The following is a 16534-nucleotide window of genomic DNA, read 5'->3' as shown; positions in this document are numbered from 1 at the left end:
CATATCTATTGCATGAAACCAAAAAATGAAGATACGGTTCACATGTACAGCACTCTAATTTATAACTCTTGAAAATGAATAAAATAAAACATTGTCACGTCAGTAGCACCAATGCAAAACAAACACCAAAGTCCATAAAAAGAACTTCACCAGTGAGCTTGGTATAGGCAACCATGTCATCCACTGAGCCAGAGATTGTATAGTAATTCCCATCTGATCCTTCAATCTTAATATGTGGATCTGCTTTCAAGAAAGCATCTGTAATCCTGAAGACAGAAAAAAACACTATGAGAGGAGGAAACAACTTATCACCTCACTTTTTCTAACAGACACAATAGTAATTGCCTCAGACTTCAATGATTTTTCACATGGGCAAAAAAACTATTGGCTTTATCACTGTTTGGTCAGTGTGTAAGTTTATGTATCCTATCTGCCCTATAGATTTGTAGGCATTTGGCCCAGGAGAGGCATGTTTGATAAATATTAGGTTTGGGATCACATGGAAGAAAGGTCGCCTTGTCATGGCTGGTGGGATCTCATGAATTGGACAATTACTTCATTTTATAGGCAAATTCTATATAGAAGTAATGCAGTCCAAATGCCACATATTCAATGTTTGCATACGTCTCAGCGAATACAGAGTGCTGCTGTATCTTTGGTTAGTATATTATGCAGTCATTGCAGCTTGCACCTGTTCACGTTTGCTTTATTTTGTTTAGAGGTGCTGGTCAGTTTTTTGGAGAACAAAGGTTTGGGTGTGGTATAAGAAAACACAAGGAACTTTCATAAAATCTAAAATTATGGTAACCTGCCTTACATGGTTTCAATGATGTTGCCAACTTTATGCTGGTAAGCCCGACGATGAAGGCAGTTGCGTGTGTGGAACAAATCATACAGATTTCCAACCTCCTACAAAACAAAAAAAAAATTAAAGCTTACATATCCTATGTAGTAACAATGATAAATAGTTATATTGAAAATATTTACATATGCAAATAAAATAAACGTCGTATTAGGCCTATTATTATAATTTCCCTTTGTAGGTGCCATTCGAGATTTTGGCTTACTTATGTAAGAGTACGAATCAAAATTCTGACATGTGAAAAAGGCCTCTGAGAAAACCAAAGACAGAACCCATTGCCATTAGTACATCTATATTTATTTCTATCCACGGAAGGGCAGGATTTCTCCATTTTGCCATGTCTTTAGTTGATGGCTAATACTTACTTTCTCTCTGGTGCATATGTGTTTCTTATTCCCGATCGTACAAACTCTAGCAAACTTGAGAAATCGCTTGTAATCAAAGTTATTTTGAATACCCAGATGATGACAGTCCCTATTAAGAAATAAATGTAAAACATGAATAAAAAGTATGAAAGAACTAGGACTACCAAGAAGTGTGAAAGCTTGCCCTCTATGTGACAAATCGTTTGGGCAATTTGCAAAGAGCTGGAGAACAAGCACTTGTGCCACCCTAAAGACCAGGAGAGAACTTGGGAAACGTATAGGTGAACACCTTGGTTATCTAAAACAGACCTGGGCAAAGTGCAACCCACAAGCCACATCCAGCCCTCTTGCTGTTCCAGTCTGGCCCGTGGACCGAGACAGCTGAGGGGCTGAAAACCGTGGATCAGAGGCAGCACCATGCCCTCTCCAGCGGGGAGGCCGCGCGGGACTCGCGCAGTACATAGGGGGGCCGCGGGGGGGCTCGCGCAGTACATAGGGGGCCGCGGGGGGCTCGCGCAGTACATAGGGGGGCCGCGGGGGGCTCGCGCAGTACATAGGGGGGCTCGCGCAGTCCATAGGGGGGCCGCGCAGGGCTCGCGCAGTCCATAGGAGGGCCGCGCAGGGCTCGCGCAGTCCATAGGAGGGCCGCGCGGGGCTCGCGCAGTACATAGGGGGGCCGCGCGGGGCTCGCGCAGTACATAGGGAGGATATGTGGCTCCCTATGCTATGCTATGCTATGCTGGGCTCTTACGCCATATAAAGGGCTGTGTGGGTGCTTGTACGATATATAGAAGGAGCTGTGTACAATGAAAAAAACAAAAAAAAAACAAAAAAAAAGTTGTGGGTTCCTTCCCATTTTTAATAACCAGCTAAGGCTAGTTTCACATTTGCGTTTAAAAACGCAGCGTTTAAAACGCAAATGCAGGTGGTGAAAAAAACGCATGTAAACGCGTGCAAACGCTGCGTTTTTTAGACGCATGAGTTTTTGCATGTGGTAAAAAAAAAGCGCCATTTTGACGCGTTTACATGCGTTTTTCCTGGTTTGCGTTTTTGAAACGCATGATGAGAAGTGTGTGACAGCTGCCAATCATCAAAATCAACTAGAAAACCCACTATAAACAGAAATAGCTAGGGTTAGGATCCCTAAGGTTAGGATCCCTAGGGTTAGGGTTAGGATCCCTTTATCACCTTTATGGTGGGGGGTGGCTTATCAGTGTGTATTCTTGTTTTTTTCTATGAAAGCGCATGCGTTTTTAACGCAACCAAACGCATGTGCTTAAAAACGCATGCGTTTACATAGACAGCAATACTTTTTTTGCGGCAAAAATATGCCTCTAGAAATTACTACATGTTGCATTTCCTCAACAAAACGCAAGCATAGAAACGACGCATGCGTCGTCAAACGCGGCAAAACGCATGCAAAAAAAACGCATGCAAAAAAAACGCATGCGTTTTTAATGTTAAGTATAGGGAAAAAAAACGCATGCGTTTTTTGCGCTAAAACGCAGCGGCAAAAAACGCAAATGTGAAACCAGCCTAAGGTAAGCTGATGGCTGCAGCCCTCAGCTGTCTGCTTTACCTTGGTTGGTATTCAAAAATGGGTCCATCCATCCCTCCCCTCACTCTGTCCTCCATCTCAAACCTCCCTCACTCACCAATCCATCCCTTTATCCCCAATTCCCTCATCCCTCTCAAAACACCCTTCCTCCATCCCTCCCACTTTTTGTTTATTTTTTAAACACATTCCTTTTTTTTGTTGTTGTTTGAAGTTAACAAATATAGAACTATGATGCAGAGGACCAAGTGGAAAATGGGGGTGAAGGTGTTTGTGGTGGTATACGTGAAAGAGGGGGAGGGGGCCAACCATTCTTTTTGTTTAAATTGTGGGACACACCAAAATGAAACAAATGCAAAATACAGTGTAACTATGGATGGGTGCGGCTAGTATAATTGTTTAGTCAGCCAAAAGGTACAGTCATGTCCTTTGTGACCCATGCCTCATTCATTTTTAGGAATGTTCCCTTCCCCACGTTGTCTGTAGACAGGCGCATGCACCTGTGCCAAGTGCGGTGAAATTGCAAAAAAAGTGCGATACCACGCACTTTTTTTGTTTGGCTTTTTGTCTAGGTTCACTAAATGCTAAAACTAACCTGCCATTATGATTCTCCAGGTCATTTCGAGTTCATAGACACAAACATATCTAGGTTCTTTTTTTATCTAAGTGATGAAAAAAAATTCAAAACTTTGCTAAAAAAAAAAAAAAAACAATTGCGCAATTTTCCGATACCCGTAGCGTCTCCATTTTTCGTCTCGGGTCGGGAGAGGGCTTATTTTTTGCATGCCGAGCTGACGTTTTTAATTATACCATTTTGGTGCACATACGTTTTTTTGATCGCCGATTATTGCATTTTTAACCCCTTCACGACATGTGCCGTACTAGTACAGCGCATGTCGTGTCTTCCCCTTTGATGTGGGCTCCGGCGGTGAGCCCACATCAAAGTCGCGACATGTCAGCTGTTTTATACAGCTGACATGTGCGCGCAATAGCGGCAGATGAAATCGCGATTCACCCGCCGTTATTAACCTGTTAAATTGCTGCTGTCAAACACTGACAGCGGCATTTAACTACCGCTTCTGGCCGCACGGCCAGGAAATGAGCGCATCGCCGACCCCTGTCACATGATCGGGGGTCGGTGATGAATCAGGATGGTAACCATAGAGACCTCTATGGTTACTGACGCAGGCCTGCTGTGAACGCCACCCTGTGGTTGGCGCTCATAGCAAGCCTGCAATTCAGCTACATAGCAGCGATCTGATGATCGCTGCTATGTAGCTGAGCCGCTCGAGTGGTGCCAGCTTCTAGCCTCCCATGGAGGCTATTGAAGCATGGCAAAAGATAAAAAAAAATGTTTTTAAAAATATGAAAAAAATAAAAGTTTAAATCACCCCCCTTTCGACCCATTCAAAATAAAACAATAATAAAAAAAATAAAAAAAATCAAACCTACACATATTTGGTATCGCCGCGTTCAGAATCGCCTGCTCTATCAATTAAAAAAAAAAAAACATTAACCTGATCGCTGATCGTTTTTTTGGTCGCCGCGACATTGCATTAAAACGCAATAACAGGCGATCAAAAGAACGTATCTGCACAAAAGTCATATCATTAAAAACGCCAGATCGGCACGCAAAAAATAAGCCCTCACCTGACCCCAGATCACGAAAAATGGAGACGCTTCGGGTATCGGAAAATGGTGCTTTTTTTTTTTTTAGCAAAGTTTAGAATTTTTTTTTCACCACGTAGATAAATAACCTAGACATGTTAGGTGTCTATGAACTCAATGACCTGGAGAATCATAACAGCAGGTCAGTTTTAACAGTTAGTGAACCTAGCAAAAAAGCCTAACAAAAAACAAGTGTGGGATTGCACTTTTTTTGCAATTTCACCGCACTAGGAATTTTTTTCTCGTTTTCTAGTACAAGACATGGTAAAACCAATGGTGTCGTTCAAAAGTACAACTCGTCCTGCAAAAAATAGGCCCTCACATGGCCATATTGACGGAAAAATGAAAAAAAGTTATGGCTCTGGGAAGGAGGGGAGCGAAAAACGAAAACAATAAAGGGCCGCAGCGGAAAGGGGTTAATGCAATGTCGCAGCTTCCACAAAAATGTAATTCTGGCGTTTTGAATTGTTTTCTCGCTACACCGTTTAGCGAGCAGATTAATTATTTTTTTTTTATTGATTGGGCGATTCTGATAGCGGCGATACCAAATATGTGTAGGTTTGATTTTTTTTTTTATTATTATTATTTTGAATGGGGCAAAAGGGGTGCGATTTGAACTTTTATATATATATTTTTTTTTTCATATTTTTAAAAACATTTTTTTTTATAACTTTTGCCATGCTTCAATAGCCTCCATCGGAGGCTAGAAGCTGGCATAGCCTAATCGGCTCTGCTACATAGAGGCGATGCTCAGATCGCCCCTATGTATCTGAATTACAGCACTGTTATGAGCGCAGACCACAGTGTGGTGCTCACAGCAATCTGGCATCATCAACCACAGAGGTCTGCAGGAGACCTCTGGTTGTTATGCCGACGCACCGCTGAGCACCCGATCACGTGACGGGGTCAGGGGTGCGCGCATTTAAGCAGGTGCAAATGCAGGTGGTGAAAAAAACGCATGTAAACGCGTGCAAACGCTGCGTTTTTTAGACGCATGAGTTTTTGCATGTGGTAAAAAAAAAAGCGCCATTTTGACGCGTTTACATGCGTTTTTCCTGGTTTGCGTTTTTGAAACGCATGATGAGAAGTGTGTGACAGCTGCCAATCATCAAAATCAACTAGAAAACCCACTATAAACAGAAATAGCTAGGGTTAGGATCCCTAAGGTTAGGATCCCTAGGGTTAGGGTTAGGATCCCTTTATCACCTTTATGGTGGGGGGTGGCTTATCAGTGTGTATTCTTGTTTTTTTCTATGGAAGCGCATGCGTTTTTAACGCAACCAAACGCATGTGCTTAAAAACGCATGCGTTTACATAGACAGCAATACTTTTTTTGCGGCAAAAATATGCCTCTAGAAATTACTACATGTTGCATTTCCTCAACAAAACGCAAGCATAGAAACGACGCATGCGTCGTCAAACGCGGCAAAACGCATGCAAAAAAAACGCATGCAAAAAAAACGCATGCGTTTTTAATGTTAAGTATAGGGAAAAAAAACGCATGCGTTTTTTGCGCTAAAACGCAGCGGCAAAAAACGCAAATGTGAAACCAGCCTAAGGTAAGCTGATGGCTGCAGCCCTCAGCTGTCTGCTTTACCTTGGTTGGTATTCAAAAATGGGTCCATCCATCCCTCCCCTCACTCTGTCCTCCATCTCAAACCTCCCTCACTCACCAATCCATCCCTTTATCCCCAATTCCCTCATCCCTCTCAAAACACCCTTCCTCCATCCCTCCCACTTTTTGTTTATTTTTTAAACACATTCCTTTTTTTTGTTGTTGTTTGAAGTTAACAAATATAGAACTATGATGCAGAGGACCAAGTGGAAAATGGGGGTGAAAATGAAACAAATGCAAAATACAGTGTAACTATGGATGGGTGCGGCTAGTATAATTGTTTAGTCAGCCAAAAGGTACAGTCATGTCCTTTGTGACCCATGCCTCATTCATTTTTAGGAATGTTCCCTTCCCCACGTTGTCTGTAGACAGGCGCATGCACCTGTGCCTGTCTGGGATGATACCACCTGCAATGCTAAAGACACGCTCTGACATGACAGCTGTTGCCAGTTGAGCCAAGCCAGCTCCTCCAAGGCATACAGGGCAAGCTCTGGTCATATTAACAATTTGGAAACCCAATAGTTAGTAGGTGGATTTGTGTGGACACACAGTCTTCCACCATGTTGTCAAAATGCTGCCTCCTGCTGTAAGCGCCAGTATCACATGCTACAGGTGCTGTATGTTGTGGCATGCTCAAGAAATTTTGCCACATTGCTGCCATGCTAAGGCTAGTGTCACATTGCGTTAGTGCAATCCGTTTAGCGCTAAACGGATTGCACTAACGCAAACGCAATGTTTTCTATGGGGCTGCGGTCGGGGTCACGGTAACGTCCCCGCTCTCGCAGATCCCCGATCTGCGAGAGCGGGGACCGGACCGCGGGCGCGCCTCGGACGCTGCAAGCAGCATCCGCGGCGCGCCAGGAATCACCGGCGCGTCGCTAGCGCGTGCCGAACATGGCACGCGCTAGTGAAGCGCGTTCCCATTGCCTTCAATGGGCGCGTTAACGGACGCGTTGCACGGCGTTAATTTCGCCGTGCAACGCTGTCCGTTAAACGCGGGCCCATAACGCAATGGGAACCCAGCTTTACCCTGCCTTTTTAGGTGGTGGCAGTGAAAGACCTGTTGGGAAACTTCCACCTCCACCTCTCCTTTCTTGTGTCAATGATCCGCCGCTGTCAGGTGGGAAATCCATCGGTAGTGCCTCTGCCAGCATCTGCTTGTGATGATGCATTTTTTTTATCCCACTCCAGTGACGGAAGAAATGATGGTACGTTTCCCTTGTAGAGGGGATATAGCAGGGTGGCCAACCAGCAATCTGAACAGGTGACAAAACAGACAACTTGGCAGTCATTGTGCAGGCACTGCACCATGTATTGGCTCATGTGTGTCAGGCTGCCCAGAGGCATCGATAGGCTGTCCCTGGTGGGAAGTATATCGTCTAGGTCCTCCCTATCCCTTTATCCACACTCCAGTGATACCCATAAGCTGCTCCAAGAGCCACCCTGCTGGGAACATGGCTGCTTTTCCTCCTCATTGTCCAAGACTGTCCCCTGGCTGGACACTTGTGTTGACGATGTTCCAAATGGTCCCTGTCCCTCCTCTCCATTAATCAAAGCAGCGCAACATGGCACACATGTCCCGCATCGAGGCCCACTCATTGGTGGTGAAGAGGGGTTGTTATCATGACTCGGTTGTCGAGTGAACTATGACCATTGGCTCCTTCCCTGTCCCTAATGCTAAGGGGTACATTAGCTTGCCCTATTCTCCAGGTTACTTCTGAAGGTGAAGATGCTGGGGCCACGTACCTTGCCTTATTTCCTGTATCCGCCCACCATCTCTACCGTTCCCCACCCAGGGAAGAGGGGAGCAGCCATGCACCACAATACACCAACCAGAAGAACAAGGCAACACAAACTAGGGCAACTGAAAATACCAGGCATACAAATATTCTGTCATATATACAGAGGAATGAATTGGGGAGTGGAGGATGGGGAAAAAAACAAAACAGGAGAATGAAAGGGAATTATCACACTTACAAACCCAAGCAACAGTCACAGATAAATCCACTAAACACTTTCTCATATAACCAAACAACTATCGTCCTAGCCATGCAACATACAGTAAGCTACTCTGGCACGTGTTTCAGTCAGGTGCCAGATTATATAGGGGATAGGAGTGGCTAACTAAGCTCAGCTGAGAGCTCAGACTCCTAGAGCAGAGGTCCCCAACTCCAGTCCTCAAGGCCCACCAACAGGTCATGTTTTCAGGATTTCCTTTGCATTGCACAGGTGATGCAATTATTACCTGGGCAAGACTAAGGAAATCCTGAAAACATGAAATGTTGGTGGGCCTTGAGGACTGGAGTTGGGGACCCCTGTCCTAGAGCTCCCAACTTCGCCGATTACCCCCTTTATTGCCGAAAAAAGGTGAAGTGCTTCTTTTCAGCGCAGGAGTAGGAGCAATTAGACACTGCGGTCTTCTGGCTACTCTCTGTAACCCTAAAAATGGAAAACTGTGTTTTGTTTTTATTTCAAATAAAATACTTTATTCTGGCAGTGTATTTATTTACCATACAACTATAGGATAAGTAATGGAGAGGTGTCATATAGACGCTTCTCCATTACTAAGAAGTGGTCAAATATTACCCCACATGCCACCGCTACAGGGCAAGTGGGAAGAGCCAGCCAAAGCGCCAGAATTGGAACATCTAATAAATGTGCCTTTTATGGGCAGCTGCGGGCTGCTATTTTTAGGCTGGGGGGGGGCAATATCCATGGCCGCTTACCAGCCTGAGAATACCAGCTCCCAGCTGGGAGGTTCAGCAAGGCTGGTTGTCAAAAATGGGAGAAACCCCAGCTGTTTTTTTTTTTTTTATTATTTGTTTAAATAAATAAAAAATATGGTGTGGGGACCCCTCTATTCTTGATATTTAATCTTGCTGAAGCTGACAGTTGAGGGTTGCAGCCCCAAGCTATGAGTTTTGTCTGGCTGGTTATAAAAAAATAGGGGGAGCCCACGCTGTGGTTTTTTTTTTTTTTAATTACCGTATTTATTTACAGCACAGGAGAGCAGATAAATATTCCTATCTGCCGCTCCTGCTGTCACTGTTATTAGCAGCAGAAGGGGTAGGCTGATGGGAGTAATAGTCTCATCAGCCGCCGCCTGCTGTCCCTTTTATTACCTAAATGTAACTCATCATTCTACACTGCTCGCGCCGATCGCCGGCAGAGCAGAGGAGAATGATGAGAGCCGTGTTCAGAACCCGGTGTCGGGAAACAGCTGACTGTAATGCTTCTTCTGGCGCTTGTCTTTGTGGTACTGATGCAGCACACGCATGCCACACGTGTATCACACACACACACACACACGGACACTGACATCTCTGGTACCGGAAATATCAGGATGTGTGAAAGAGACCTTATAGCGGGTTTTTATGTTTGGCTGCTGTCACACACGAAAAGATGGTTTTATTGCAAAAATAATAGTTTTTGCATCACCATATTTTGAGAGCTATAATTTTTTCATATTTCAGCCGACAGTCAAGTGAGGTCTCGTTTTTTGCGGGAAGAGTTGACGTTTTTATTGCTACCATTTTCTGATCACTTTCTATTCCGATTTTTGGGAGGCAGAATGAACAAAAACCAGCAATTCATGAATTTCTTTTGGGGGGGCGTTTATACCGTTTCATGTGTGGTAAAATGGATAAGGCAGTTTTATTCTTCGGGTTAGTACAAATACAGAAATACCTCATTTACATCATTTTTTTGCTTTGGCGCTTTTATACAATAAAAACTATTATATATTAAAAAAATGATTATTTTTGCATCCCTTTATGCTAAGAGCTATAAATTTTTAATTTTTCTGCAGATAGAGCTGTATGGGGGCTGTATGTATTTATATCCAACTTTTTGATTGCGTGTTATAGCACAATTTTTGTTTAGCGGTATGATGATAAAGCATTTTTTTTGCTTTTTTATGGGGTTCACTAAAGGGGTTAACTATTGGTATAGTTTTATAGGTCGGGTTGTTGCGGACGCGGCGATACTAAATGTGTACTTTTATTGTTTAGATTTGTTTTCATTAAAAATTTTATTTAGAGATAGAATATTGATTTTTTTTTATTATTTTTGATTTTAAAAAAAATATTTTTACAATTAGTTAAAAAAAATTCTACTTTTTTCTAACTTTTACTTTGTCCCACTATGGGACAATCATTTTTTGCAGGCTGATCGCTTTTATGGCATGCAGATGAAGCAGCATCTGCATGCCATATAAGCTGTTAGCACTGAACTGACAGGGAAACTTGGTGATCATGCACTGTGCATAATCGCCAAGTTTCCTAGCTCTGGTTACCCAGATGTTGTCATGACATTGGGTCACCGTGCCAACATCAGGACTCCGCGTCATACCGAGGGATCTCCGATGCAAAGTCAGAGGGGGTGCAGCCCCTGCGCCGGCTTCCGGAATGCTGCGATCGTATTCGATCGCAGTATTTCGGGGGTTAAAGTGCCAGCAGCGGTCTTTAAAAGAGCCACCTTGACAGAATGCAGCATTAGTGCTGCACAAGGTGGCTCTTTTAGTTAAAAATGCCAGGGGGGGGGGGTGACAGGTTCCCTTTAAGTAGATGAAAGGTTAACTTTGCCCAGCAACAAGACTGCTAGGGCAGACAGAGTAAAGAGACAGTTAATGATTGGTCCAGCGCACGGTGGGAGGGGTTAAGGCCAGTAAAAGGCATCCACCTCCTAGTTTAGTCAGTCAGTGAGAAGAGTTCATTGGCGACAGTTGCTTGGGAGAGTTGAAGGTGCAGTGGTTTGGAGGTATGGTATGGACAAAATTGTTCTGGTAGTAGAACGTTGCACATGTCTCCCTGCAGACATTGCCTTAATGTCCGGAGCCTTGTGCTTGAGTCGGGGGCTATGGAGAGCACACACACCCCTTCCATTCAAAGGAAATTGGATGTAGAACCGCATGATGGAAATGTAGAGGATCTCTGGAGTACTGCGGTACATCCCTGGGGCTCACAGGATCTGTTTAAGTAGAGATAGTCTGAGCTTAACATAAGCAGAAGATGGAAATGTACTGGGTTACTGAAATAGGCAATGGAGGGTGCTGTGCCCAATACTACGTGATAGAATCTGATGTACTTCAACTGGCAAGTAAACTGTTAAATGTTAAACCAGGTGTCTCCTGAGTGGTGTGCAGCTGTTCCAGAGTATGCAGAATAGAATACAGCGGAGGCCTACAGCCAGCAGGTGAGAGTAATGTACCCTACATGAGATTGCACACTGGTACACGGTTTAGTTGTGGAAACACAGCACCTTGACCATGACTACCTCCCTTACACTGTCACAAATAAAAGATTACCATAAGAAATATCCAAATCATTGAATTCTTTTTGTCTTTACATTTTACACAGCATCCCAACATTGTTTGAATTGGGAATGTACATAACACACAGTTACCCTGAAAGTACAAAGCAAATAAACAGGTACCTGGCAAAGTAGTCCCATTTATCCACATCAATTCCATTGCGTTTGTTGGCTACAATCTCATAAAGAAAGCTTTTGTCTTCTTGCCGACCTATATAAGGCCACTACGAAAGAAACAAATTTCAGTTTGTGATGGGAGTGAAATGATAAACACTTTTCAATATAAAAATCTTTTTTTCTATTTAATTAGCAAAGTTGATTCACAAGGTGCCCTCGTTTTCCATAGACGTTTGTCCTAGAAAAGGAAATCATAACCATCAGACCAATTTAAGTATATCGTGAGGCTAGGTCGATCTGTTGGTGCCATGTATACATTAAGCAGTGACTGTTCCCTGCGCCATTCCCCGATGTCTGGAATGAAGAGAGCAGCTGCAGGGAGAATACAACTTCATTTTTTTCTCTGTAGCCGTTGTTCCAGTAACACAGCAAAGCTTTGTTGTAATGCCATTTACCTGCAGATTACCAATATACTTGCAAGTAAATAACCTTTTTGGGCGATTAGAGGTACAGCTATGCTGTATTACATTAATATGTTGTTAGGCAAATATTTAAAGTATTTTGATAGGATTAGAAAAACAAGGCTGCATTCCGTCAGAAACATCACCACCACTCAACCTGTGTTGTGTGTGGTATGACAGCTCAGCTGCATTTACTTAAATGAGGCATAGAAGCAATTGCAGACACAAACAGGGGTTGCTTCTGAAAAAAAAAAAAAAAAAAAAAAAACAACTATGCTTTTCTAATCCTGGACATTCACTTTTTATGATCCAACCTTATTCTCCTGTATTACCCGTATTTTTCGGACTATAAGACGCACCGGACCATAAGACGCACCCCAAATTTGGGGTGAAAATTGCAGAAAAAAAGATTTTTTATAACATGGGGGTCCGTCTTATTGTCCAAATTTACAGTATCTTATGGCGGTGGCAGAGCAGGGTCACAGGAGGCAAGGTGTCGGCAGAGGTGGGGTGATGCTGGGATGAGGAGGTGCTGGGATGAGAAGGTGCTGGGATGAGAAGGTGCTGGGATCAGGAGGTGCTGGGATCAGGAGGTGCTGGGATCAGGAGGTGCTGGGATCAGGAGGTGCAGTGAGAGGTATGGCGTGAGAGGGGTCCCTGGCGTACCATGCAGGCTTACCTAGGTGGCAGAGGTGCGGTGGCAGAGGTCCGGTGGCAGAGGTGCAGTGGCGGGGGTGTGGCGGCAGAGGAGGCACAGTAAGCGGGGTCCCTTTCCCCGGTATGGTGATGCAGCAGGCCCGGTATGCAGCAGAGCCGGGTGAATCCTCTTGTTATCGGTGGGCGCGGCCATCTTCCTGAGGCCGCGCGTGTGCAGATGAAGCGCTCTGCTCCCTGGGCTTCAGTAAAATGGCCGCGGGAGGCCGCGCGTGCGCAGATGGAGATCGCGGCGGCCATTTTCCTGAAGCCCCGGGAAGCAGAGCGCTCCATCTGCGCACGCGCGGCCTCCGGAAAATGGCCGCCACCACCGATAACAAGAGGATTCACCCGGCTCTGCTGCATACCGGGCCTGCTGCATCACCATACCGGGGAAAGGGACCCCGCTTACTGCGCCTCCTCTGCCGCCACACCCCCGCAACCGCACCTCTGCCACCGGACCTCTGCCACCGCACCTCTGCCACCTAGGTAAGCCTGCATTGCGACTATTAGACGCACCCCCCATTTCCCCCCCTTTTTTGGGGGGGAAAAAGTGCGTCTTTTAGTCCGAAAAATACGGTATATAGTCCTGCATGTGATTGAACAGTACATAGCCTAAATAACAAATATTTTACTTACAGATGAATTCTGACTAGAATCGAAGCGCTCTTCATCTTCCAGTGGTAGAGGTCCTGTTATCTGTTCCTTAATAAAGATTAAGTCTTCAGGCAAGACAAGACCATATCTTTTCATAACAGTTTCCAGTCCATTGGATTCAATAAGGTAGTCAAACATCTTTACAGATGCAGTCTCATGCTAGAATCAAGTTTAAAAAAAATCATAAATATTCAACATAGAAGGAGATTTACTAAGCAAATATCACAAACATATAAATGTGCATGCCGTGAATTCTTGGAGGGGGCCTGGTTTCATCAGATGTGTGCGTGTGTATGTGCATATAAATACAGACAGACAACATTTTTTGTAGAAAATAACCCAAAAGTAATAATTTAACATTATTGAATAAAAACTAATGGAAATCAGACATTGCTTTTGAACGTGGGTAAACAGAAAATTTAAAAAAACCCTAAAGAAAGTGCCCTGGACAAAAATGATGGTACCCCAAGAAAAATGTAAAATAATTTAACCATAAGGACATGTGAAACCAACGCTTGTCATGTAATTAGCATTACAGGGGGACTGCAAGCAAGTAATCAGTCAGTCTGCTGATTTATAGAGTTTAACCCCTTCATGACCTTGGGATTTTTCGTTTTTCCGTGTTCGTTTTTCACTCCCCTCCTTCCCAGAGCCATAACTTTTTTATTTTTCCGTCAATTTGGCCATGTGAGGGCTTATTTTTTGCGGGACGAGTTGTACTTTTGAACGACATCATTGGTTTTAGCATGTCGTGTACTAGAAAACGGGAAAAAAATTCCAAGTGCGGTGAAATTGCAAAAAAAGTGCAATCCCACACTTGTTTTTTGTTTGGCTTTTTTGCTAGGTTCACTAAATGCTAAAACTGACCTGCCATTATGATTCTCCAGGTCAGTACGAGTTCATAGACACCTAACATGACTAGGTTATTTTTTATCTAAGTGGTGAAATATAACTTCTGAGTTATAAATTGGAATTTCCAAATCCTCAATTAAACCATGTTTGTAATGACAACACACAAAGCTAGTGTCACTTCTAAAGTATTGTAGAAATGCATTTTTAATATTAGAATTAGGTCTGTCCCAGTTACAGTCTCCGTGATGAGGCGGGATGGCTTTCACATTTTTTGATCAAAAAACATGTTAACCAAGTATAGTATATTATTTTCATGCACTATGTTATTTATTTACTGCAGGGTGTTTAACCCCTTCATGACAAAGCCCTTTTTCGTTTTTGCGTTTGTTTTTTGCTCGCCTCCTTCCCAGAGCCATAACTTTAATTTTTCAGTCAATATGGCCATGTGTGCGCTTGGTTTTTGCAGGACAAGTTGTACTTTTGAACACCACCATTGATTTTACCATATAAGTGTACTCAAAAAATGGGAAAAAAATTCCAAGGGCGGTGAAAAAAAAAAGTGCAATTACACAACTGTTCCATGGATTTTTTTTTTACCATGTTCACCAAATGCTAAAACTGACCTGCAATTATGATTTTCCAGGTCATTACAAGTTCATAGACACCAAACATGTCTAGGTTCATTTTTATTTAAATAGTGAAAAAAAATCCAAACTTTGGGTAAAAAAAAAAAAAAAAGCGTCATTTTCTGAGACCTGTAGCGTCTCCATTTTTCGTGATTTCAGGTTAGGGGATGGCTTATTTTTTGCGCACCGAGCTGACGTTTTTATTGATACCATTTGGCTGCAGATACAATCTTTTGATTGCTCATTAATTCAATGTAGCAGCGACCAAAAACAAACAATTTTGGAGTTTTGACTTTTTTTCTCACTACGACGTGTAGCGATCAGTTTAATTATTATTATTTTTTTACATTGATAGATCGGGCGATTCTGAACGCAATGATCCTAAATATGTGTTTGATTTTTTTTGTCGTTTTATTTTGAACGGGGCAAAAGGGGGTGATTTGAACTTATTAACTTTTATTTTTTAAATATTTAAAAAAAAATTTTTTTCGTTTTAGCTTGCTTCAATAGTCTTCATGGGAGACTAGAAGCTGCAATTCTCCAATCGGCTCTGCTACATACAGGCAGGTACGGACTGGGACTGAAATTCAGCCCTGGCATTTGAAATCATACAGGCCCATGCTGTCCCCGTCCTCAAGCACCAGATGGAATATAATACTAGTATTTCCCTGGATTGAGGTAAGTAAGATTTACTACAAGACCAATATACTAATGTTATCCGTGGCCTGCTAGGGTAAGTGATGGAGTCAGCGACTTTGTGATCCATCACAATTCTTAACAGTATGGCTGTCTTGAGAACACTGATTCTGTTAACAATGTTGCAGACAAGGCAGCCCACAACCAGACAGGTCCTTCTGGCATTTGTCAGAATTGCCTAATGGCCAGTCCGGCCCTGCATACAGGCGATGATCAGATCGCCTGTATGCAGTAGAAATGCTCAATTGCTATGAGCGCCAACCACCGGGCGGCGCTCATAGCAATCCGGCTATGATGACCATAGAGGTCTGCTGGAGACCTCTGGTTGTCATGCCAACCCATCGGTGACCCGCGATCGCATGAGGGGGTCAACAATGGGCAGGATTTCAGACTTGCTTCCGGTAAGCGCGAGTTAAATGTCGCTGCCAGAGATTGACAGTGGCATTTAGCAAGTTAACAGCCACGGATGGGTTGCGATTAAACCCACTGCTGTTGCGGGCACAGGTTAGCTGTTTAAAACAGCTGACATGTGCCGGGAAAGATGTGGGCTAAGTGCCGGACACCACATCAAAGGAGGAGACACGACATGCGCAGTACATGTACGGTGCATGTCATGAAGGGGTTAATCATGTTTCTGTCTGTTTTTCTTCTATTTAGTGGCTAGTGTGAACGTGCGCTTACATGCTGTATGCTCACCAATTTATGACCCAGTTCATACCTCTGGGATTTTTCCGTCTGCACCATGTGCATATAAAAGTGTGGCCTGCCTTTCTTTTGAGCTGGGCATTATTTATTTAGTCTCACTCGGCTGTGTGTCCGCTAGTTGGGCTCAGTCTGTCTCAGTTCTTATCTACATGCATGTCATTTGACAAATGGTAACGTTTTTAATATTAAGATTTAAGACTGTCCCAATTACAGTTGACGTGATGAGGCGGGATGGCTTTTGCATTTTTTTTTTTTTTTTAGTCAAAAAACATGTTGACAAAGTATCGTATATTATTTTCATGCACTATGCTATTAATTTACTGCAGGGTATTTAATCATTATGTTTCGGTCT

General features: G+C 43.4%; 1 protein-coding gene across 1 annotated transcript in view; it reads right to left on the bottom strand.

Annotated features, from left to right (window-relative positions):
- The window catches only part of SAMHD1 (SAM and HD domain containing deoxynucleoside triphosphate triphosphohydrolase 1), a 187914-nt gene that overhangs the window by 71427 nt on the left and 99953 nt on the right, over positions 1-16534 (bottom strand). Inside the window, exons 7-11 of the mRNA XM_069751984.1 lie at positions 13286-13462; positions 11499-11599; positions 1228-1336; positions 818-909; positions 151-266 (exon numbers count right to left, since the gene is read on the bottom strand). Coding sequence (XP_069608085.1) covers positions 151-266; positions 818-909; positions 1228-1336; positions 11499-11599; positions 13286-13462 — 595 coding nt within the window. The remainder of the gene's footprint in view (positions 1-150; positions 267-817; positions 910-1227; positions 1337-11498; positions 11600-13285; positions 13463-16534) is intronic.

This window comes from Ranitomeya imitator, chromosome 2 (assembly GCF_032444005.1).
Source record: "Ranitomeya imitator isolate aRanImi1 chromosome 2, aRanImi1.pri, whole genome shotgun sequence".
In the NCBI taxonomy this organism is placed as follows: Eukaryota; Metazoa; Chordata; class Amphibia; order Anura; family Dendrobatidae; genus Ranitomeya; species Ranitomeya imitator.
The sequence above is the reverse complement of the archived record's forward strand: the minus strand, read 5'-3'. Positions and strand labels throughout refer to the sequence as shown.